Source organism: Pongo pygmaeus, chromosome 23 (genome assembly GCF_028885625.2).
Source record: "Pongo pygmaeus isolate AG05252 chromosome 23, NHGRI_mPonPyg2-v2.0_pri, whole genome shotgun sequence".
NCBI classification, from domain to species: domain Eukaryota; kingdom Metazoa; phylum Chordata; class Mammalia; order Primates; family Hominidae; genus Pongo; species Pongo pygmaeus.
This window is the reverse complement of record NC_085931.1, coordinates 49,660,536-49,683,619: the sequence shown is the minus strand read 5'-3', so window position 1 is coordinate 49,683,619 and position 23,084 is coordinate 49,660,536. Positions and strand designations below refer to the sequence as shown.

At 47.5% G+C, this 23,084-nt stretch overlaps 1 protein-coding gene and 1 pseudogene across 2 annotated transcripts in view; one reads left to right on the top strand and one right to left on the bottom strand.

Moving 5' to 3' along the window:
- GTPBP1 (GTP binding protein 1) overlaps window positions 1-22,083 on the bottom strand; it is a 29,842-nt gene extending 7,759 nt beyond the window's left edge. The window contains exons 1-6 of one of the 2 annotated variants that reach the window (XM_054470591.2): window positions 19,661-22,083; window positions 16,858-16,969; window positions 9,709-9,889; window positions 8,795-9,143; window positions 3,934-4,057; window positions 1,366-1,480 (exon numbers count right to left, since the gene is read on the bottom strand). In XM_054470591.2, the coding sequence (XP_054326566.1) occupies window positions 1,366-1,480; window positions 3,934-4,057; window positions 8,795-9,143; window positions 9,709-9,889; window positions 16,858-16,969; window positions 19,661-19,852 (1,073 nt within the window). In that variant the 5' untranslated portion in view covers window positions 19,853-22,083. The remainder of the gene's footprint in view (window positions 1-1,365; window positions 1,481-3,933; window positions 4,058-8,794; window positions 9,144-9,708; window positions 9,890-16,857; window positions 16,970-19,660) is intronic. The other variant, XM_063663271.1, reaches the window with a different exon arrangement.
- LOC129023729 (thioredoxin-dependent peroxide reductase, mitochondrial-like) lies at window positions 2,274-3,169 on the top strand (annotated as a pseudogene).
- Window positions 22,084-23,084: the final 1,001 nt, after the last annotated feature.

Genomic DNA, 23,084 nt, shown 5'->3' with positions numbered 1-23,084 from the left:
CACCTGTCCTCTCCTCTCTGTCCTCCACCACTGCCCTAGTTTGGAACCTCATGACTGCTTCTTCCTCAAACACACGCATGCTTGCTTAAAATCCTTAACCGCCTTTCCACCGCAGAGAAGACATCCCAAATCCCTCTCCCAACACTCACAGCCCTTTGCTTGGGCTTGTAGCCATCTCTGCAAATTCACTTCTCGCAAATTCCTATATTCCAGCCACATCAGAGAACTTTCCCTTCTCCTAAAACCTTGGAACTTTTCTGCCCTTGTGGATTTGCTCACTCTGACCTTCCTTCCTGAATTCTTTCCCTTTTACGCAACTACCAGGCCCTCTCACCCTTCAGAGCTCATCTCAAATACCACTTCTTCCGTGAAATCCTTCCTGGGTGGACACTCTTGACTCCTCTGAGTTCCTGGAGAGCTTTTTCTCTATTACACATGACTGCATCTGATTTTTCATCAGAGTCCTGTAAATGGCCTCTATCGCTCCTGTTCAGGGTAACTGAATTAAAATCCTTCAGATCATGAATTATCCATTCCCCACAGCTCCTAGAATAGTGCCTGCACAGAACAGGCACTCAACAATATCAACAAGCTCAAATGGGACTGTCTGAAACGTGCCCCCTCTGCTGGCCAACTGATGGTACTGAAGATCACATCAGGGCAGAGGCATAGGCAAAAAGCCAGGCTGCTCTGGGCCTGGCACTATAGATCAAGCTCTGGGTGAACAGGCAGAGTTGGTGGAGTTCACCATTATCAAGAGAGCATCTCTCACCAAGGAGCTGAACACCTTGAGGACAAGGACTGTGTTCAATTCAACTCTGAATCCTCAACATCTAGATAAAGAGTCTTGCAGAACAAACATCCAATAAATATTTATGGCATGAAAGAATACATTAATGAGTAAATGCCAAAACTGATCTATGATTAGTGAGCTTTTGAGGAACAACAGTATAAAAAACTGAATTACAAAAATGGCTGTGTATTTACCATCCATCAGCCAGGCAGGGCATTAAGTGCTCTACATACTTCATTTCCAACATTCACGGGAGCCCTACAGGGAAGGGAATGTTATTCCCATTTCACAGATAAGGACACTGAAGTCTCAGCCGGGATGCCAACTTCAGGAATGCCAGCACCTCACAATCTGGGTTACGTGATATTACCCCTGGGCAACAATGCTGGCTTGGGAGACCCTGCGCTAAGATTGGAAGCTTCTATTTCCTCCGATCTCTGAATAGGAAGAGATGTTGATGTAGTGTTTTCATGAGACCTTATGCCCAAACTGACAGCCATTCCAGGCCCATCACTCACTGTGGTCCTGCCTGCAAGGGTGCCTGTCTGAAGTGTGCGCTCCCCACCCGTTACCTTTCAGAGCTGAAGTTGGAGGCTGTGACAATCACATCATCTTTGCTCTGCACCAGCACGGGGATCTTCCGGCAGCCTGGTGACTTCAGCAGGCGCTGTAACAGCTTCAGGGTTTCTTAAAGGATGAAATGGAACAAAATTAGGGGGACGCAGCCTTCTCTTTGGCCAGGCTTTAACAGCAAGATGGGTCCACTCATTACTGATGCAAGCAGGAGACAGACAAGATAGATGGACCAGTGTTAAATGCCACAATGCTTGGAGAAGCAAAAAGGAGGATCAAAACTTTGGGTGCTGCTAGAGTAAGAAAAGCACAGATGGGGCCTCTTTTCTAGGGTTCTGTGTCTGAAACCTGGCAGATTTCTCTTGTGTCTAGACGACCTGCCTCCTGTAAGTGTGTGACTTGAGGGTCCCCAAGAAAAACCATTCAGTTCACACTTCAGTTCTCAGAATGCACTACTTCCTGGAAAAAAATCTCATCCAACAAAAAGGATCTCTTAGACATTTAGAAGTCTACAGAGACCCTTACTATGAGGCTTCCCAAAGGGATACTTTTCTACAATCTTTAGCAGTGAGGGAGAAAGGCATGAAGGCTTAGTCCTGCAACCTTGTGTCAAAGCTTTGGTGGTAAAAGGTAATCAGACCCTCTGTCCAAACTTCCCCGTATATATCCAGCTTAGCTGGTAGAGCCCAACTCCTTCTGCCTGGGATCACCTGAAAAGAGGTGCCAGATTCAGGATCTCAAGATTTCTGCATGTGGAACCAGAAGGAACAAGGAAGAGGATAATTCTAGGCTGTGCTCAGACCAAGAACTAAATAGGGGAGGAAGTAGCAGAAGATTCTGGGCTGATGGAAATTCAGGCCAAGATCTAAGTACAAGACAAAGCAAGTTTCGCCCGCATGCACTGAAGATGGTAGCTGCTGTGGGAAGGCTGCTCTGAGCATCGGTTGCCCGACATGTGAGTGCCATTCCTTGGGGCATTTCTGCCACTGCAGCCCTCAAGCTTGCTGCTTCTGGAAGAACGAGCTTGACAAACATATTATGGTCTGGTTCCGGTCAAGCAAAATTCTTTAGCACCAGCTCCTCATACCATGCACCTGCTGTCGCCCAGCATGCACCCTATTTTAAGGGTACAGCCATTGTCAATGGAGAGTTCAAAGACCTAAGCCTTGATGACTTCAAGGGGAAATAATTTGGTGCTTTTCTTCTATCCTTTGGATTTCACCTTTGTGGTCCTACAGAAACTGTTGCTTTTAGTGACAAAGCTAAGGAATTTCATGATGTGAACTGTGAAGTTGTTGTGGTCTCAGTGAATTCCCACGTTAGTCATCTTGCCTGGATAAATACACCAAGAAATAATGGTGGTTTGGACCACATGAACATCCCACTCTTGTCAGATTTGAGCAAACTTCCTGAGACTACGGTGTGCTGTTAGAAGGTTCTGGTCTTGCACTAAGAGGTCTCTTCATAACTGACCCCGATGGAGTCTCAAGCACTTGAGCGTCAATGACCTCCCAGTGGGCCGAAGCGTGGAAGAAACCCTCTGCTTGGTGAAGGCGTTCCAGTATGTAGAAACCCACGGAGAAGTCTGCCCAGCAAACTGGACACCGGATTCTCCTACAATCAAGCCAAATCCAGCTGCTTCCAAAGAGTACTCTCAGAAGGTAAATCAGTAGATCGCCCATATGTATCTGCACCTTCTTACCCCAGAGAAGAAACAGTTGAAGCCTGCTTTTATCATTTTATAGATGATTATCTGTAGAAGGCAAGGAACCAATTATGCTTGTACTCATAAATATTACTCTAAATGTTTTATTTTTTAACACTGGCTAAGGCCTTTTAAACATGGTTAGTTGCTAGGATAAGGAATCCTTTATTGGTAACATCTTGGTGGCTAGCTAGTTTCTACAGCACATACTTCGCCTCTGTAGAAGGCAATTCTTAGATCACATCTTCAGTGGAAACACTCTTCTGTCTTAGCCTTACTTGAATCTTCCCTACAACAAAGTGGAGCAACACACATTGAAAGCTTCTGATCAAGGGTCCTGAAATTTTCATCTCGAATGTCTTTGTATTAAGCTGAATTTTCTTTTAAGCTAACAAAGATCACAGCTTTCAATTGTTATCAGCAGTCAAATTTAACTCCTGCAATGAATGTTTATGTGATTGAAGCAAATGTGAATCATATTATTTTAAAAAGTGGCAGAGTGACTTAACTGATCATGCATGATCCCTCATGCTTGAAATTTATAGTTTACCTAGCCATTTTACTTATTTTATTCATTAGCTAACTTTGTCTACACATATTTCTAGATATTGTTTAGTGTAATGGATTATAAAGGATATTTATTGGATCCAGGGATTGCATTTTGAAATTATTATAATTATTTTCTTTGCTGAAGTGTTCAATGTAGAGCATATAATAAAAATAAACATTTTGTAAAATAAAAAAATAAAAAGAAAAAAGAAAAGAAGTTTCTGGGCTAAAGCCGTGGTAGCAGACCACCTGAAGGCACAGTAGGTGACAGCCCCAATCAGAGGGGCTGCTGCTAGCTGGAGGCTTCACTTACCTTGCAGGATGTTGGCAGGACACATGTCAATCTTGGTGACTACCACAAAGACGGGTACATTGAGTGCCAGTGCCAAGCCCAGGTGTTCTTTGGTCATCCCCACGATGCCAGCATTGCTGCCCACCTGCCCCAACACAGAAAGGAAGTGTCAGGACGAGAGAGAAAGAGATTGCTGCTGGGTGGACACAGGGGCTCAAAAGCAGATGTGGAGGAAAGCTGGGCTGGGCAAAATCACTTTAACCCCTGACTCAATGATGTGGGGTGTCAAAATCGGAGGAGACTTGCAAACAATAAAAAAGATAAACCCAATCAGGGAAACAACTGTCCTGAGCCATCAAAGTGAATCCAGGCCAGGAGCAGTGGCTCATGCCTGTAACCCTAGCACTTTGGGAGGCCAAGGCAGGCGGATCACTTGAGGCCAGGAGTTTGAGACCAGGCTGGACAACCTGGTAAGACCTCCATCTCTATAAAAAAATACAAAAATTAAGGCTGGGCACAGTGGCTCACTCCTGTAACCCCAGCACTTTGGGAGGTCAAGGCAGGCGGATCACCTGAGGTCGGGAGTTTGCAACCAGCCTGAACAACATGGAGAAACCCTGTCTCTACTAAAATACAAAGTTAGCCGGGCGTGGTGCCACATGCCTGTAATCCCAGCTACTCAGGAGGCTGAGGCAGGAAAATCGCTTGAACCTGGGAGGTGGAGGTTGCGGTGAGCCGAGATCGTGCCATTGCACTCCAGCCTGGGCAACAAGAGCAAAACTCCGTTTCCCCCACCCCGCAAAAAAAAGAAAAATTAGCTGGGTGTGGCAGGATACACTGTAGTCTCAGCTACTTGGGAGGCTGAGGTGGGAGGATCACTTGAGCCTGGGAGGTTGTGGCTGCAGTGAGCCATGATCGAGCTACTGCACTCTAGCCTGGGGACAGAGCGAGACTGTGTCTCATAAACAACAACAAAAAGTGGATTCAACTTAACATCACTGGCCCTCAGTTTCCCCATCTGTAAAATGGGGAGATAACAATATCCACTTCAGAGGGTCACTTGATGTTTAAATGTCACAACACACATGAAGGGTCCAGCACACAACTAGCAGGAACTAGGTTTTTAAGCAATTGCACCTGTTATTACTGTTACTATCCTTCCAGTAACAATAAATGTTTCCAAATATCACCGTAAGGACTGGCTACATAAATCAGGGCACATGTACGAAATGTGCTGTACAAAAGAAGGAAGAAATTTTTATCTACTGATATGGACTAATCTCCAAAATATGCTTTTAAGGGGGAAAAAAAAAGTAAGTTGCATATAGAATGCTATCATAAAAAGAGGTGAGTGGTCAGCTGGGCACGGTGGCTCATGCCCGTAATCCCAGCACTTTGGGAGGCCAAGGTGGGTGGATCACCTGAGGTCAGGAATTCGAGACCAGCTTGGCCAACATGGTGAAACCCCTTCTCTACTAAAAATACAAAAAAAAAAAAAATTAGCTGCATGTGGTGGTGGTTGCCTGTAATCCCAGCTACTCAGGAGGCTGAGGCAGGAGAATCGCTTGAACCAAGGAGGTGGAGGTTGCAGTGAGCCAAGATTGCGTCACTGCACTCCAACCTGGGCAACAGAGTGAGACTCCATCTCAAAGAAAATAAAGGCCGGGCGCGGTGGCTCACGCCTGTAATCCCAGCACTCTGGGAGGCCGAGGCAGGCGGATCACGAGGTCAGGAGATCGAGACCATCCTGGCTAACACGGTGAAACCCCATCTCTACTAAAAATACAAAAAATTAGCTGGGCGTCGTGGTGGGCGCCTGTAGTCCCAGCTACTTGGGAGGCTGAAGCACAAGAATGGCATGAACCCGGCAGGCAGAGCTTGCAGTGAGCTGAGATCATGCCACTGCACTCCAGCCTGGGTGACAGAGCGAGACTCCATCTCAAAAAAAAAAGAAAAAAAAGAAAATCAAAGGCAGTGGGGGATAAGTGGTGACTGATTCATGGCTTAAAAAAAGCAGCTGAAAGATATTTGGGAAACATCTGAAATAATATAAATACAGACTAAATATTTGAGGATATTAGGTAACTATTCTTCATTTTCTTGATTGTAAAAACAGTAGGAGACAGGCCTTACTTTTAGGAGCTGTATGCTGAAGTGTTTGGCAGTGAAGTCACAATGTCTACATTGTGACTTTGTCCAGGGTGAAGACATTTCCACTATTCTCAAGTGATTCAGCCAAAAAAAAAAAAACCAAACTAAACATATCTACTTGGCTGGGCACGGTGGCTCACACCTGTAATCCCAGCACCTTGGGAGGCACCAAGGTGGGATGATTACTTCAAGCCAAGAGTTTTGAGACCAGCCTGGGCAACATACCAAGATCTCATCTATAAAAAAATTAGTATTAGCCAGGCATGGTTGTGCACGCCTGTGGTCCTAGGTACTTGGGAGGCTGAGATGGGAGGATCCCTTGAGCCCAGGAGTTTGAGGTTACAGTGAACTACAGTCGCACCACCGCACTCTAGCCCGGGTAACAGAGTGAGGCTTTGTCTCTTTAAAAAATATTAAATCAGGCTGGGTACGGTGGCTCACGCCTATAATCTCAGCACTTTGGGAGGCCAAGGTGGGCAGATTGCTGGAGGTCAGGAGTTCCAGACCAGCCTAGCCAACACAGTGAAACCTCGTCTCTACTAAAAATACTAAAAATTAGCTGGGTGTGGTGGCGCATGCCTGTAATCCCAGCTACTCGGGAGGCTGAGACAGGAGAATCATTTGAATGCAAGAGGCAGAGGCTGAAGTGAACTGAGATAGCACAACTGCACTCCAGTCTGGGCGAAAGAGCAAGACTCCATCTCAAAAAAAAAATTTAAATAAATAAAAAACATATATACACATATGTACCCACCATATATACACATAAATATGGCAAAATGTTAATGATTGCTAAATCTAAGTGGTGGGTTTATGGTATTCGTTATACTATTCCTTCACCTTTTCTGAATGTTTAAAATTGGAGGGAGAGAATATATACACATTTGCTGATCTGAGTACAAAATATCTCTGGCAGGTACACAAGAAACTGGAAACACTGGTTGCCTCTGGGAGGAAACCTTTCACTATTTTGTACCATACTAAACCAGAAGAAAATTTGAAAGAAAAGCTGCCATGATGTGTTTACATAGTGCCCTATCCATTCCAGTGTGTCACGGAGACGCCCACTGAGTTTCCATGGCTCCTAGATGAGTCACCCCGGCTGGTACTTCCCTCTCCCTCCACCAGGACACCTCCACAGTCTTCCCGACGTCTTCCTGTGCCCTTCGGCCACCTTTCCAACCCAACGCAGACTTGCTTTTGCTCTTCCCAACCTGGAGAAGAGAGTGCTCTACGGCTGTTTTCTATATATTTTAAATATTTTTTCCTAGAAGTCAAATGCCATGGGACTATAATGAAATATTTCATTGTTTTCTACAGAAAGGTTAACATTTGGATCACAACCAAAAAGTCAGATAATATATATGTAACATTTTGTCCAGGGTGAAGATATTTCCATTAATTGGTCTTACTCACTGTAGCTCAGCTGGAAAAATGCTTATTCTCAACCAGTTTCTATACCCTTCTTAATATCAACGCAACAACTCCCCCAAATACGCCCTCTGGATCTTCCGCTAAGATCCCTTCCTGACAAGCAGCTTTCCTCAGCCCAGTCAAGAAGCTGGTCATGGCCCTTTGCAACATTGAAGGAAATGGGAAATGAAGGCATGCTGAGGTCCCAAAAGCCTCAGGCAGAGAGCCTACGAGTGTTCACATGGCATGCTCTGCCTCTCTTTACTGCTCTCCCATTTAGGGAGAATTTGCTTGAGAACCTGTGTTTCTGCAGCAACGTGATCAAGTTTGCTATGAACAGATGCTTATGTTTACTACATTTATTAATACAGGCAGCTGAAGGAATCGAGAAATGGGGAAGGGTTTTGGGAAGGCCTTGCCAAGGGAACACTCGAGGCATGTGTGTCTCTGACTCTCTCCCTTCCCACCCTCCCTCTTCCTTAATCCTGCTGTGAAAGCTGTGGAGATGTGCACAAGGTTACAGGCCTTGCCGCTCCCCTCAGCACTCCCGCTGTCTGTCCAGGGAGGAAGATCAGTGGGTCACAAAGGCAAGCTTAGCAATGAGATCCAACACAGAGCCTTCTGCTCCCTTTCTTTCTCAGTTAATCTATTAGATGAGCTGCTCCAACATTTTTTGGTTGTTTTTAATGTTCCTAGCAGGAATACCTGCTTAAAAATTTAATCACGCTTGACCCTAAGTTTTTTGGGAGTCTCTGGACAGCCCTGTTCATTGCTGTATCATCAGACCTCACACAGTACCAGACACGTAGGAGCCTCTCAACAAGGGCTGTGCACTGGCCAATCCTCCTCCCAGGCTCCAGGAGGCCACCTTTCAGGGCCTCTTGACTGTGGCCTGTGCCTCCTATGGCTGTCTTCTCCATTTCTTCCCCAGGCCTGCCCCTCTGAAGGTACCACCTATCTGGTGTCACCTCCTCAAAGTAGCCCAGTCCTCTGCAGAAAACATTTCTGAAGGTAACAAGTAAGCCCCAGGAGAAACCCTCCTCTATGCCTCTGCAAAAAATAAGACAGGTCTTCACGGGTACCTGGTTTTTACCAAGATGATCCCTTCCCTAGTCTAACGTAAGGGAGAGATCACGGTTCAAGCCTTGAGAAGACCATTACTCAGAGGACTGGGCACCCCTGCAAAACTTGCCAGCCTCACCCGATGTCAAAGCCCCAAACCAACAGGCCTCAGTCTCAGAACAGTTTCAGACTTGCTCATAACCAGACCCAAGCAGCCCTGCTGAAGCCTCCCCTCCTTGGGGCGCCTCCCACTCACCATGAGCATGCAGAAGTCAGGCAGATGGCCTGTCATGCCGAAGACAGTGGTTTTCAGGTACTTCTCGTGACCAGCCAAGTCGATGAAGGTAATGACTTTAGTGGACTTCTCACAGATCTTGGTCCACTCCAGGCTGCCGCCGTGGCTGTCAGGCTTGTTCACTACATTGCCTTCACTGTCAAAGCCCAGAATGTCGTTGCCCACACTGCTGGTGCGACCAGATTCAATTTCATGTTTGTGGCGGAAGAGTTTCTGGCGGGCAAAGCCTCGGCCATTGTCCAGCTCCCCATGTGTCAGGACCCCCAGAAGCGTGCTTTTGCCGGCATCCACGTTGCCCACCACGGCTACCCTGCGTGTAGATGAACCCATATATCTGTGTGAGAGTTAGTGCATGAGTGAAGTGGAGCGAACATCATAACCCCAGTAACTGGATCCGCAAGTCCAGGCTTGCCCCTGATCCCCTCCAGCTCACAGCTCCTCCTTGAGCCGAAGGAGCACAGTGGGAAGGTTCCTGGAGCTGCTGCTGTAGAGTCATCAGAAGGGCCCAGACTCCCACAGCGGCTATCTCCCTTAACTCCCACCAGCTTCTGGGTGCTGCCAGGAAGAGCTGCAAGGCTACCAGAGGCACGAAAGGCTCCTCTCCATGACCCTGGTTTCCAGGCTCACAGGCTGAAGGGAAAAGAAGCCCACCCACAGAGAACGGCCACAGAATGCACGGCTGGCCTCTCCCGTGCTCTTCCCAAAGGGACAGGCAAGTGCAGAATTAGAGCAAGGAGCCCATGTCTCCAGACACCCGGACACTCTCTCCACACCTCAGGAGGGGAAAGGATGGAGCTGACACGCTGAGTGCCACAGGCTCAGTCACCAACCTCTGTGAAGAATGGGGACCCCAAAACGTCCTGCGGCCTCCTCACCTGACCTCCAGGAAGTCATTGTCTCCTACTCGTTTCCGGACCAGGTAATCACGCACGCGGCCCCCAGCTTCTTGCCGTTCCCGCAGAAGGATGACATCGGCCTCTATCTGTTCCGCCATGCTCTTCACTGTGGCATAGGAGGCCTCCATGTCAGCTTCACTCAGCCCATACTCAGTCCCATCTGGTGACAAGAGCCCAGACATCAGCAGGAGACGGAGTCCTGACCAACCGGCCTGCCAACCAGCCAGCCAGGAACCCCACCTAACAAAGGCCACCATCCCCCAACCCTAGCACTGCAGAGGAACACCTGCAAAGTGTAGCAAAGAGCAAAGGTCCTCTCTACCTGAGAGAACACCTGGGCACACACCAAGTTAAAACATGACAGTGCCACAGACCTCTCCATCAAGCAGAGCATTCGCTACTTCATTCAACAACAGCCACCGAGGCTCTCCCAGGTTTTATGCCAAGCCTCATGCTGGGTACTAGGACTACAGGTGCCCCTAGTGAGCTCACAGCCCAGTGGGGGAGGCAGACAGGAAATTAATTAATTGCAATACAGCTTGAGTGCTGCACTCTAGGACTGTGTGAAGAGAATGTAAAGCACTGCTTGGGGAAGCCGAGGACAGTTTTGCAAAGGGCCGATGCCAAGCTAGGTCAACAAGTGCTGGGCCTGCAGAAGGAGGAAGGACATCCTAGCCAGAGGAACAAAGCATGGCGTGGCAGATCGTGGCAAGTTCAGGGACCAGGAAGCAGCTCAGTGTGTTGGGGAGCAGGATGGGTGACATGGAGTGGTGGGAGACTACATGAGAGGTGGAAGCGGCACAACAGACGGACAGCAGCGACACACCTTCTGCACCAGGCACTGAGACACCCGTAGGCTGAGGCAGGGGAGTAACATGATCAGATGGCTGTGGGTTAGAAAGATCTCCTGGGTAGCAGTGCCAAGTGTGCACCAGCAAGTGAGAGACCAGTAAGGGGGAGTCCAGTTAGGAAGTAACTCTAATAATGCAGGCAAGAGATAATGATGACAGAAAGATGGAGGAAAATGGGGGAGGAACTCAGAAACATTTTAGAGAGAAGATTTTTAACTGAGGTGGCTCAGGTGACATGTCCAGCAAGCAGCTGGAGAAATGAGTTTGAGCTCAGGACAAGGAAGGGAATCAGACAGAAGGCAGGACCAACCGACCAAACAGTTATTGAGCTCCTACTATATGACAACCCGTCAGCTGCTTTCCATGAGGTGCTGGATTTAATTTCCACAATTACTCCCTCAGCCTTTCCCAGCTGTCCTGTCTCCGAGAGCACCCCTGCTCCTTCCCTGGCTGGCTAACCCCTTTAGCATGTGTGACTCTGTTCCCCCGCACCAAATATTCTCCTTGTCTCTTCTTCTCTTCCTCCCACTCCAAACAAGCTCCTAAACTAAGGAAAGGAAAACCACCCCCCTTCCCTTGTCCCTGCTTATCTGCAAAGCTACCATCTCCTGTTTTTCCTTTCACCATCAAACATCTCGAGAGTCATCAACGCGTGTTGACTGTACTACCCCACCATCTACTCACTGGGAATCTGCCCACTACAGAAGAAACCGCAGTTGTCACGTGCCACCAGTGGCCTTTTTTTTTTTTTTTTTTGAGATGGAGTCTCACTCTGTCACCCAGGCTGGAGTACAGTGGCACAATCTTTGCTCACAGCAACCTCTGCCTCCCGGGTTCAAGCGATTCTCCTGCCTCAGCCTCCCAGGTAGCCGGGATTACAGGCACCCGCCACCATGCCTGGCTAAGTTTTGTATTTTTAGTAGAGACGGGGTTTCACCATGTTGGCCAGGCTGGTCTCGAACTCCTGACCTCAAGTGATCTACCCGCCTCAGCCTCCCAAAGTGCTGGGATTACAGGCATCAGCCATCATGCCTGGCCCACCAGTGGCCTTCTAAACTCTCTAATGCCCTCTTCTTGACTCCTACAGCATTCGCTACTGCTGGCCACTCAGCCTTTCCCTCTTGAAGCACCTCCCTCCCGCCCTGCTCACGCATCACCTGACCTCTCTTGATGTGCCTCCCCACCCCTGTCCCCCAGCTCTTGTCTCCCGAATGCCAGTCTTTTCCAGTAGTCTGTCAGTGGCCCTGTTCTGTTTCCTCCAAACTTTCCCCTTGGCCATCTTGTTCTATGGCTTTGGCTGTCATTTTGAAAACTATAAAAACACTCATTTCTAACACCATCCTATGCCCAGAACTCCAGACTGAATTTCCAGTTGCCTGGATAACTCCTAGAAGTCTGATATCCAAACTCAACACCCAACCCAACCCTCTTTTAAACAACAGCACAGACACTAACAATGTTAATAAAGCATTTTATTCCTCACTGTAATCTTACGAGGTAGGCATTACTGTTCCCTTTTAACAGTGGAGTAAAAAGAAGCTAGGGATATCTCAGAGCTTGGGGGAGGCCATGAGTTCAGGTCTTCAGATTCCAAAACTAGAGCCTTATCCTCTTACTGCCTGACCAGTTCCTTCTTTATTTCTGACAATGACAATACCATCTCTCTAGCCACCAGTCTCCTTAGTCCAGTCCTGATGATTCTAGCATTTTACCTTGCCTCCTTCCCTGATGTCTGCCCTTTTTGCCAATCCGCAGCCACCAGCCTGATTCAGGCTCTTATTCTACCTGAACCACCACAACAGACTCGTAACTTTTGTCTTTACAAATTCAGTCTCTATTCCCTCCAACCAACCCCTTAAGGTCCTAAATAAAGCACAGCTCTGACACTGTCACTTCAAGTCAAAGCTTCTGAATGGCTCCCCAGGCACAACTGCTTAACAGCCTCTCCATTTGTGCCGTACTCCCTCCTCACTCTCCCCTTGTAAGCTCTGTCCTGGTGCAAGTGGCCCCATCACACACACAGCACTCCCCTTCCTTGTGCTGGGATTCCCTGCAGGGTCCTAGCTCTACACCTTTGCTCATGGATTTCCTATCCCGGAAGCCCAACAGCGCACCTCCTCCTGGCAAAATCCTACTCATTCTGCCCACAAATGTCTGTGTCTCCCTTACATTTGCAATGTACTGCCTTGTGCAACAGTGTTTTGGATACACATCCTCCCCTCCCCGCACAATACATAAGCATCTTGAAAACAAGGAACATACCGCAACAATTTCCTGATGACCCACAACCAGTGCCTTTCCTATATCAAGTCCTCAAATGTTTGTAACATGTAAAACAAATGAACAAAGAGGGAGCGGTTGGCCTGAGGAGTTTCTAAATGCATGGCAAAGTGAGCTGTGAAAGTCTTCAGGGTTAGAGAAGGGTTTGCTGGGAGTGTTCCTGAGAAGGCTGGCTACATTCTATTCAACCTCCCCTGCTCCTGTTCTTTCAGGTCCTGCTCCACACCAAGGGCTATCACCAACGTCACCTTGTCCATCAGGGCTCTCTGTCAGTCACATTACCCGTCTCCAGCATGCATCACATTCCTCACTCTGTAGAAGTGGAGACAAAGGTGGAGGAGAAAAGCTGCAGAGGTCCAATTACTAAAGGCCACATACTCAGCCATGCCAGACGCTAATCAGATTTCCATCCTGCTGGCTCATTTACCTTTCTTATATGTATTCTCCTCTTCTACAGGCTGCAAAGACTCCCTAGACTTTCAGAATAAAAGTCTAACCTCTTTGGCATGGCATTTAAGGACCCTCAGAATCTGAGCCCTGCCTTCCTCTGCCCAGCCTCTCCTCCTACCACTCAGGACCTCATACTCTCCACTCATCCTACTGGATTACTTCTGGTCCACTATATATTCCTGTATCCAATGCCTCCATGCCTTTGTGAGAATGGTTTCCTCTGCCCATTCACTATTCCCTCCATTTACCTGGAAAATTCCTACTCATCCTTTAGAATCAATTAAAGGGCAGCTCCTCTTCACAGCCTTTCCTGACTCTTCCACAAAGACTTAGCACTCCTCGGCCGGGCGCGGTGGCTCATATCTGTAATCCCAGCACTTTGGGAGGCTGAGGTGGGGGGGATCACCTGAGGTCAGGAGTTCAAGACCAGCCTAGGCAACATGGTGAAACCCCGTCTCTGATAAAAATACAAAAATTAGCCAGGTGTGGTGGCAGGTACCTGTAGTCCCAGCTACTCAGGAGGCTGAGGTGGAAGAACTGCTTGAACCCAGGAGGCAGACGTTGCAGTGAGCCGAGATCGTACCACTGCACTCCAGCCTGGATGACAGACAGAAACTCTGTCTCAAAATAAATAATAATAATTTTAAAAGACTTAATACTCCTCCTATGTCCCCTGAACTTTTTTTTTTAATTGTTTTTCTTTTGAGACAGGTCTCACTCTGTCGCCATCTCAGCTCACTGCAACCTCCACCTCCGGGGTTCAAGTGATTCTCATGCCTCAGCCTCCTGAGTAGTTGGGATTACAGCAGTGCACCAGCACGCCCAACTAATTTTTTGCATTTTTAGTAGAGATGGGGTTTCACTATGTTGGCCAGGCTGGTCTCGAACTCCTGGCCTCAAGTGATTGGCCCACCTTGGCCTCCCAAAGTGCTGGGATTATAGGCATGAGTCTTCTTTTTCAAAGAAATCTCATGATAAATCAACTACAACCTGGGACCCTTAAAAAAATTATTACTGCAACTGCTAATATTAGCTAACATTTATGTAATGCCCACTATTCACGATGATTTCCTTGAATTCTCATTTAATCTTCACTACTACACCATGGGAGAGATTCCATTATTACCCCCTTTTTAAGACAAGGAAAAGAGTCAGTAGGCAAACCCAGGCCTGCCAGGTTCCAGATCCTGTAGATTAGGCCAGACTGCCCCCTTTTAAAATATCAACATTAAGAACGTATTCTTAAAGAGCACATTCCTCTACATTTGTTACAATTTTAAATGTCTTATTTATCTATACAAAATTTCTCTGAGGTAGGATGAGGAAGGTATCATTATTCCCGTTTTACAGAGAAAGGATGTGATAAACAGAGGTGAAGCAGCAAGGAAATCACTGATGAAACTGACTCCTTGGGGCCGTGTATCTGGGTTAGTCTTCTGATTATTGTTCAACTTGTTTAACTAGTTATGATCTCTTTCTATTTGTAAAGAATGCCAGCAGGAGGAGTCACTATGAATCTAATAGCATCCAACTGGTGGATTCGAGGATGATGCTTGGGTGTACAGATGTGTTAATGAATGTCTGACATCTTATGCTTTGCCATGGGTGGGTTTGCTATGGGTGGGTTAATTGCCATGGGTGGAGTGTGAGTTGTCAAGGCATGGTAAAATTCACTGAGTCCACATAAAAGGATGAGGGGAAAGAGGAGTCTTAAGAATCTGGGTCTTCAAAAACAGACTTGTCAAAATTGACCTATATGTGATTCCTGAAATTCTACAATCATTAAGTAATCTTTGAGTGGTTCATCTTATTAGAGCAGGCCAGATGTGTACCTGACATCAAAGCTTCAAAAGGCTACCAATGATCTCCTAGTCAACAAAGGGAATTTTGTTTTTTGAACCTGGCATTCATTGCTGCCTCTGTAGCATTTGATAATGCTAATCAACTCTCTCCCTTTCTTGATACGCAACCTCTTAGTTTGCCTATCTCTCTGACCATGCCTTCCTTTAGGTGGTAAGACCCACAACTAGGGAGGTAGCAGCAAGGATGGGAAGGAAAGAACAGATACAAAAGATATTTCAAAGGAAGGCACAGCTGCATCTGGAGAGCAAATCCTTCTTCTTTATGTCACTCTTACAACATTTCCAAATACTGTTTCCCATGGAGGTTATTTGTGTATATGCCATCTTTCCTCCTTGGGGGCAGGGACTGGATTTTAAGTTTCCAAAAGAGCTTTGCAACGGTGGCAGGCCTTAGAAGATACTCAATAGATATGTGTCAAATAGTTTAAGAATGATTTTGAGATTTCTTCAATCTTCAACTCAAACTACAAAAGAATTATTACCTGGCTTTACAAAGCCTACATTCAGCAAAGAAAAGTGTTTCTTTAACAATGCATCCAGGCCCACCTGGGCTTCCTGCAAAGATGACAGAGACAAGTGCTGGTATGGGCTGAATTCATAATCATTAACAACCCCAGCTGTCATTTCAGCAAAGATAATCCCATAATGAAGATGAAGGTAAGTAGGTCTTGTATTGAAGTTGTTAACTAGGAGCGACCGGGGAAGAAACTGTAATATACTCTGGGATTGTTGTGAGGGCTGCCTTCCTCTAAAACAGTAGGTTCTGTTACAAGGAATAAGCAGCTTGGAGAACAATAACCAGTCCCTTTCAGAATGGTTACAAGCCTATGTGTCTGACAGGATCCAGTGGGGAGAGAAGACGACCTCTGTTATCCCAGCTATCCAGACTAAATAGTCAGTAGGGTCTGGGGCAAGGAGCCTGACAAGAGAGGAATTCTGGGCATCTTTTCTTTGCTGACACCAAGAAGAATCACAGAGGTCCTCTGCTAAGCGAAAATAAGTAGCAATAGGATCTGTAAACAGGGCCTGGAAGGGAAGACCTCCAGAAGCCCAGGAATAAGCTTAATTCTAGACCTAACTATGGCTTGCCCTATTACCTTAGACAAGAAGTTCCTTTGCTTTGTGCTTCATTTTCTCTTATGCAGATAGAGAGTACTGGAGGTAAAAAGGAAGCATCTGTAAAACTGCTTGGAAAGTCAAGCATATTATGGCCACTAAGGTCAGAATTAACATTAACTTTGTACTTTCATGTACTCCAAACAGTTCTGCAGACACTAAAGAATCACTGTAACTGAGACACATAAGCAGAAAAGTTCAAAAAGAGAGGAAAACGTGCTCTAAATAATATCTTTTTTTTTTTGAGACAGAGTTTCACTCTTGTCACCTAGGCTGGAGCACAATGGCGCGATCTTGGCTCACTGCAACCTCCGCCTCCCAGGTTCAAGCAATTCTGCCTCAGCCTCCCGAGTAGCTGGGATTACAGGCGCCCGGCACCACGCCCGGCTAATTTTTTGTATTTTTAGTAGAGACGGGGTTTCACCATGTTGGCCAGGCTGGTCTCGAACTCCTAACCTCAGGTGATCCACCCGTCTTGGCCTCCCAAAGTGCTGGGATTACAGGCGGCAGGGCCACCGCATCCGGCCCAGTAATTTTTAAAAATAAAGTGAAAGGAAAACTATGCTCACCTGATCCCTGCCCAATGACATATATGGTCTCTCCGCATCCCTCGTCCATCCTCTCCCACATCTGCCGAAGTAGGCTGTCATACTGCTCTGATGTAGGGCTCACTAGAACCAGCTAGAAAAGAAACCAACAGCCTTAGGACCACACTTGCTAGAAGAGCACCACAGCCAAAGCTGATCAATATAGCCTAACCAAAGATCCTGACTGAACCCCCTAGCACCCTCATCTAAAAAGGCTGCACAGCCCCTTCATGCCCTCTCTGCTTCTCCTGAAGTAGCCTTTGAGCCTCAGGCCTTATATGAGCCAAATGATATACTAAAATGTGTATGTCTGAGCCACAACCCATGGTAAAGAGGGCACAAGCAGCCTGCCTCCTGCTGCTTAACAGGAAGGGCAGGACCCAAGTGACTGAGAATATGGCACTGTGGATAGAAAGCGCAGTGCTTTCCATCTACATGCTAAAGTCTTCTACCTGCAGTTGGCATCTGGAAGCCCACAAGACATATACCTCATATACCTCCATGCCCTCCACCCACAGGCCAGTGGCTCCCAGGATAACAAAAGAATTCTGTTCTATCTTGTCTTAGCTATATTGAATATTTGGGATTGAAAACTGCCTGCAAGACTCATCTTCATCAACAAAACACCATCACCATTACCACTACAAGGAGTATTAGCACCATCATTTTGCAAATGTCTGCCAATAACATTAAAGTGTCAACCATTTACTTGGGGAAGCTATTTGGCAATCAGACCCCATTCTCTAACCACTCCTGTGTTACCTTGGACAAAGAATTTAACCCCTCTGAGTTTCAGTTTTTCAATCTATAAAACAGAGCTAATACTACCTGCATCCTAAGGCCACTGTAAAGAGCAAATATAATAACATGTAAAGCATCTAGTCCACAGCTCAATAAATGTGAAACTACAAGGTTTTCTTCACCCAATCATTCCCAGAAAAACTTTGTTGGATGAAACTAGCCACCACTATTCACTAAGTGTTTCTCCCTTTGGAAGCTCTCGGAGCCTTAGGTCTCCACATTTTCTATTGTAAGGACATGAACCTTTAGCTTCTAATCCGTTCCTCTGGAATCAGTCTATTCAACCCAACCCTTCTCTCCCTCCACATCATCACTTTTTTTTGATATCATCAATATTAATATACATATGTTTTTTTAATTGTGAGGAGGACTTCCCCAGCTATGTGATGAAATAACACTTCTAGGAATATTAAATGAGCTGGTCAAGAAATGAAGGTACTACCATCTTTGCAACTCTGCCCTGCAATTTCCTACCATGTTTCTTCAGCACCTTGACCATGTGTTGACATCCAGTTTGTTTGCTCTTGAGTCAGGTCCATAATCTTGTAACTTCCTGAGTTGACTCATCAGAGCTTGTAATTCTAACCTGGATGTTTCCTGGGTATTTTACATCGTCCTGGCCATTCCTCTCTCTAAGTTTGGCCATCCTCATTATGGCATTACAGGCACAAGACAGGACCAACTTTGACAGGCTAGCTGGCTTCCAAGTGCTCACCTGAGACTAGAATGGCAAAGAGCAGTTGACCACAACTTGCTTAGGTTGCAGGAAAAGTTCCTTCCAGTTTAGGACCAAGTTTCATGCAAATTTGCAGCCATAAACTATAAAAAGTCACAAACATTTTCAAAGCTGGATAAAATGTCTATCGTAACTATCATACAAACGTAAGTGGTGGTATTGGTGTTCTATCTTTCACCCACTGCTATTTAATCTGCACAGGAAATTAGGAACTACCTTGTTAACTTCAAACATTTACTGAGTCTCTAGTATGCATCAGGCACTATTAGGTGTCTTCTTATATATTTCTAATTTTTACAACCCATCTGTACTTTCTTAAGATGAGGTGGTTGGAGAACTGAAAGGTTAAGAAACTTTCCCAACGTCACGGAGCCTTTCGATGGTAGGGCAGGAAAGGGAACCCAGCCCCGTCTGACTCCCAAGTTGGCATTCTTTCCCTGAGGAACGTTAAGCACCTTTAAAACACCAGTCACATCTTGTATTTACTTTTCTGTTCTTCACAATGTCAAGCCGTTGGCGAGGCCTTAATTACTGCCTACCTTCTCCACAGCTAAAAAAACACGGTTTTAAATGTCCTTCACTGCTCCACTCATACAAGAGGAGCTTCCACTCACAGGATAGCGAGACTAAGGAGCCTGCCCATCTTTCCATTTTGTTTCGGGTGGCCTCAAAAAGTAGACATTCTCGGACATGCTCCTCCCCAGCTGAGCGACTACTTTCTGTTTCCTTTGCCGAGTCTGGGAAGTGACGCGGCTGCCACCCTGCCCTGGCCTCCGACTACCTGTCTTCGTGAGCGTCTCGGCCCCCTGCCCGGGCCCCCTCGCCCCTCTGCTGTCCCGCGCGGTCCAGGGAGAGGAGACTCTCGGTCTCCGAATCCCCTCAAGTGGGGACCCGAAGAACGGGGAGGAGCACTGAGCGGGGACAGGGAACGCGCGGAGCGCAGCTGGCATCGGGCGCCCCCGTTCCACGTGGCAGAGCCGAGGGGTTGCGATCTCGGCGGGAGACGGGAGGGCGGGAGGCTGGGTTGGCGACGCGGGGGAGCCAAGGTGGGTGCGGGGACCGTGGGGACGGCCCCTCGCGCCGCGAGCCCCCGCACGTCCCGGAGACTAGCAGGTGGGCGGGCTCGGCCCCTTCTTCCCATTCCGCGCTCTCCGTGGACAGGGCGGCCGCTGGCCCCGCCGTCGCCCCGGAGACTGCTTGGCCAGCCGCCCGCTCCCCTCAGCGCCCGCCGCCGCCGCCCGGGCCTACCTTGCTGGTGAGGTCCAGCTCTGGCTCGCCGTTGAGCGCCTCGCCGTCCTCGCTGCAGTCCGAGTCAAAGCCGCCGTGGAGTCGGGCGGCGGCCGCTGCGGCCCTGGCCGCCCCGGGGGAGCTGGGCTCGGGGGCGAACATAGAGGCCGGGACCGGCGAGTCCATCGCGGAGCGACTGCGCTCCGTCGCCATCTTTAATAACTTAGGCTAATTCGTAGCCGGCTTCCCTCCCTCCCAGGCTCATTTGACTAATCTATGCACACAGCCCCGCCCCGCTCCTTATCGGAATAATTTATGCAAAACTTCTCCAGCCGCGTACTGGGTGACACGTACCTCTAGCTAAGAAACAGTCGACCAGGCCTCTCAGCCACCAATCCCTGCAGAGCTTTCAAGCACCTAATGAATAATTAATGAGGCCCAAACCCCAACAACAAATGTCTGAGACGTCACGCGCCCTGCTCCCAGCTTGGGAGGGGGCAGTACCGAGTCCCCGCTACCCGCCTGAAGCCCTCCCGCCAACGGGAGCAGAGAAGAGTGTGACTGACACAGCAGCCATCCAATGAGGAGAGAAATACAAACAACGCTACTCGTCAACGCCCCTTCACTCTCCTTGTTTCCAGAGGCGGTGCTAAGCCTGCAAATCTTACTGCAAAACAGTAGGCGCTGTAAGCCTTCCGATGACGGACAGGGGCAGGACCCAATTGAGTCATAGAACAGGTCCCGCGCCCGGACCCGCTCATGGAGATAGTAAACTGCAAAATGAGCCTCCCACTCGATTCAGTGACTGAGGCAGTTGCTGGAACGCCGATGTCCAACGTGCTGGCATGCTCCAGGCAACTTTAATAGTAGGATCGATGCTGTACGTTCCAAGAGTTGTAATACTATAGCAGCCAGAGTGAGGCAATAATTAAATGCTGACCTTAGGGAGAATTCTCCATTCACTGCCTTTGCGGAGACAATCACACGAACTAAAAACAGAGGCAAGCAGCTAAAATTAAAACCCAAAAAACACCTCACCACTTTTGTGGTGAACTGCTAAACCGAGATCTAGGGTCTCATACGGTAGTTTCCTATGGGTTATTTTTCCAGTGTCATCAGTTGTGAAAAGCCCCAACCCAAAATGTCATCAACACAAGTTTTAGTGTCTTGAATTCCTGTTTCAAAAGCCGGAAAAGCCTAGGCCGTCATTGTTTGGCGAAATTAGGGATTAACCAACGTCTAATAATGTCGGCCTTGGCCACTCGTCCCAGGCATCAAGCAAACAAGAGCATGTTTGAGAAGATAAGGAATCGAAGATTTAGGGTTTGGACCTAAACCCTAAATCTTTAGTGAGCAAGTGGCAGGATTGAAAATGGCTTTCAGTTTTGGGGATCTACCTGAGAAGAGACAGTCTCTTCTTGTCCCTGTTTTCCACTACTATCAAGTCTTATTTGCACAAACACAGCTGGGAATCTTGGACAGGAAGTCATCTGATTCCAATGGTCTTGATACTGTTCTTATGTGCTTTTTAATTTCTTCCTTGCCAAATTGGTCACCTCCATCCTATATGGGCCGGAAGCAATGGCTCACACTTGTAATCCCAGCACTTTGGGAGGCTGAGACGGATCACCTGACGTCAGTAGTTCGAGACCAGCCTGGCCAACATGGTGAAACGCTGTCTCTACCAAAAATTAGCTGGGCGTGGTGGCATGTGCCTGTAATCCCAGCTACTCTGGAGGCTTAGGCAGGAGAATCCTTTGAACCTGGGGGGGCGGAGGTTGCAGTGAGCCAAGATCACACCACTGCACTCAAGCTTGGGCAACAGAGCGAGACTCCCACTCACCAAAAAAAAAAAAAAAAAGTACTGGAGGCCTGAACTCATAACTGGCTTCTGAAGGAGGGGCACAGTTTTGTGGGACTGAGCCCTTAATCAGTGGGATCTGACAGTATCTCCAGGTAGACAGTGTGAGACGAATTGAACTGAACTAGAGGACATCCAGCTGGTGTCCCCTGCAGCACTGATGGGTTGCTGGTGGGGAGAAATCCACACATTTTGGTGACCAGAGGCGTTGTGTTGTATTGAGAGTAGAACATTTTAAAAAACAGATTTTGGCTTTTCCTTTATGGCCCAGATCGATAGCATCTCACCAACTGGCTCATCCAAAGAGTTCAAGTTGGCCGTGTGCGGTGGCTCACGCCTGTAATCCCAGCATTTTGGGAGGCTAAGGTGGGCGGGTCACCTGAGGTCGGGAGTTTGAGACCAGCCTGACCAACATGGAGAAACCCCGTCTCTACTAAAAATACAAAATTTTCCGGGTGCGGTGGTGCATGCCTGTAATCCCAACTACTCAGGAGGCTGAAGCACGAGAATCGCTCGAACCCAGGAGGCGGAGGTTAAAGATCGAGTCATTGCACTCCAACCGGGGCAACAAGAGCGAAACTCCATCTCAAAAAAAAAAAAAAAAAAGAGTTCAAGTCCAGAATGTGCTGACAGCTAATAGCGAACTAAAAAATTGCCCTTTGCACTATAGCTTTTACCCAGAAAAGAACTCTCAGAGCAGGTACTTTTGAATTGAACAGGTAACTGTATTATGACATTTTATAGAAGGAACTCCTTACCCTACCCATCTACACGTCTTTCTGGAGAAAAGTTGGAGCCCAGGTTCAAATTCTGTATTCACTATGTACTGGGTTCACATATCATATGTATGTGACCTTAAGCAAGTTAACTTCTCAGAGCTTGTCTTCTCCTTTAAAGAAATAAAGTATCTAATAGGATAAAATCAGCTGTAAATGAACTAATATATGTAAAGCACTTAGAACACTGCTTGCTGCAGAGCAAGCCCTCAAACTATTCATATGTAAATATAACATAGCCGTGGGTAGCTTACAAATTACAATTTTTTTTTTTTTTTGAGATCGAGTCTCTGTTGCCCAGGCTGGAGTGCAGTAGCACGATCTCGGCTCACTGCAAGCTCCGCCTCCCAGGTTCACGCCATTCTCCTGCCTCAGCCTCCCGAGTAGCTGGGACTACAGGCGACTGCGACCACGCCTGGCTAATTTTTTTTTGTATTTTTTAGTAGAGACCGGGTTTCACTGTGTTAGCCAGGATGGTCTCGATCTCATGACCTCGTGATCCACCCGCCTCGGCCTCCGAAAGTGCTGGGATTACAGGCATGAGCCACCACGCCCGGCCACGAAAATTTAAGATAATTCAAAAGTTGGCTGGACAGAGCCAGAAGGCTCCTCACCCTGAGGAAAGCACTCCAGCGTGTTAAATTTTAACGTTGAGTGCAATGGTGTTAAAATAGTCGCGTTTGCCAGGTGCAGTGGCTTACACCTGTAATCCTAACACTTTGGGAGGCCAAGACGGGCAGATCACTTGAGCCCAGGAAAGAGTTTGAGACCAGTTTGGGCAACGTGATGAAACCCTATCTCTACACAA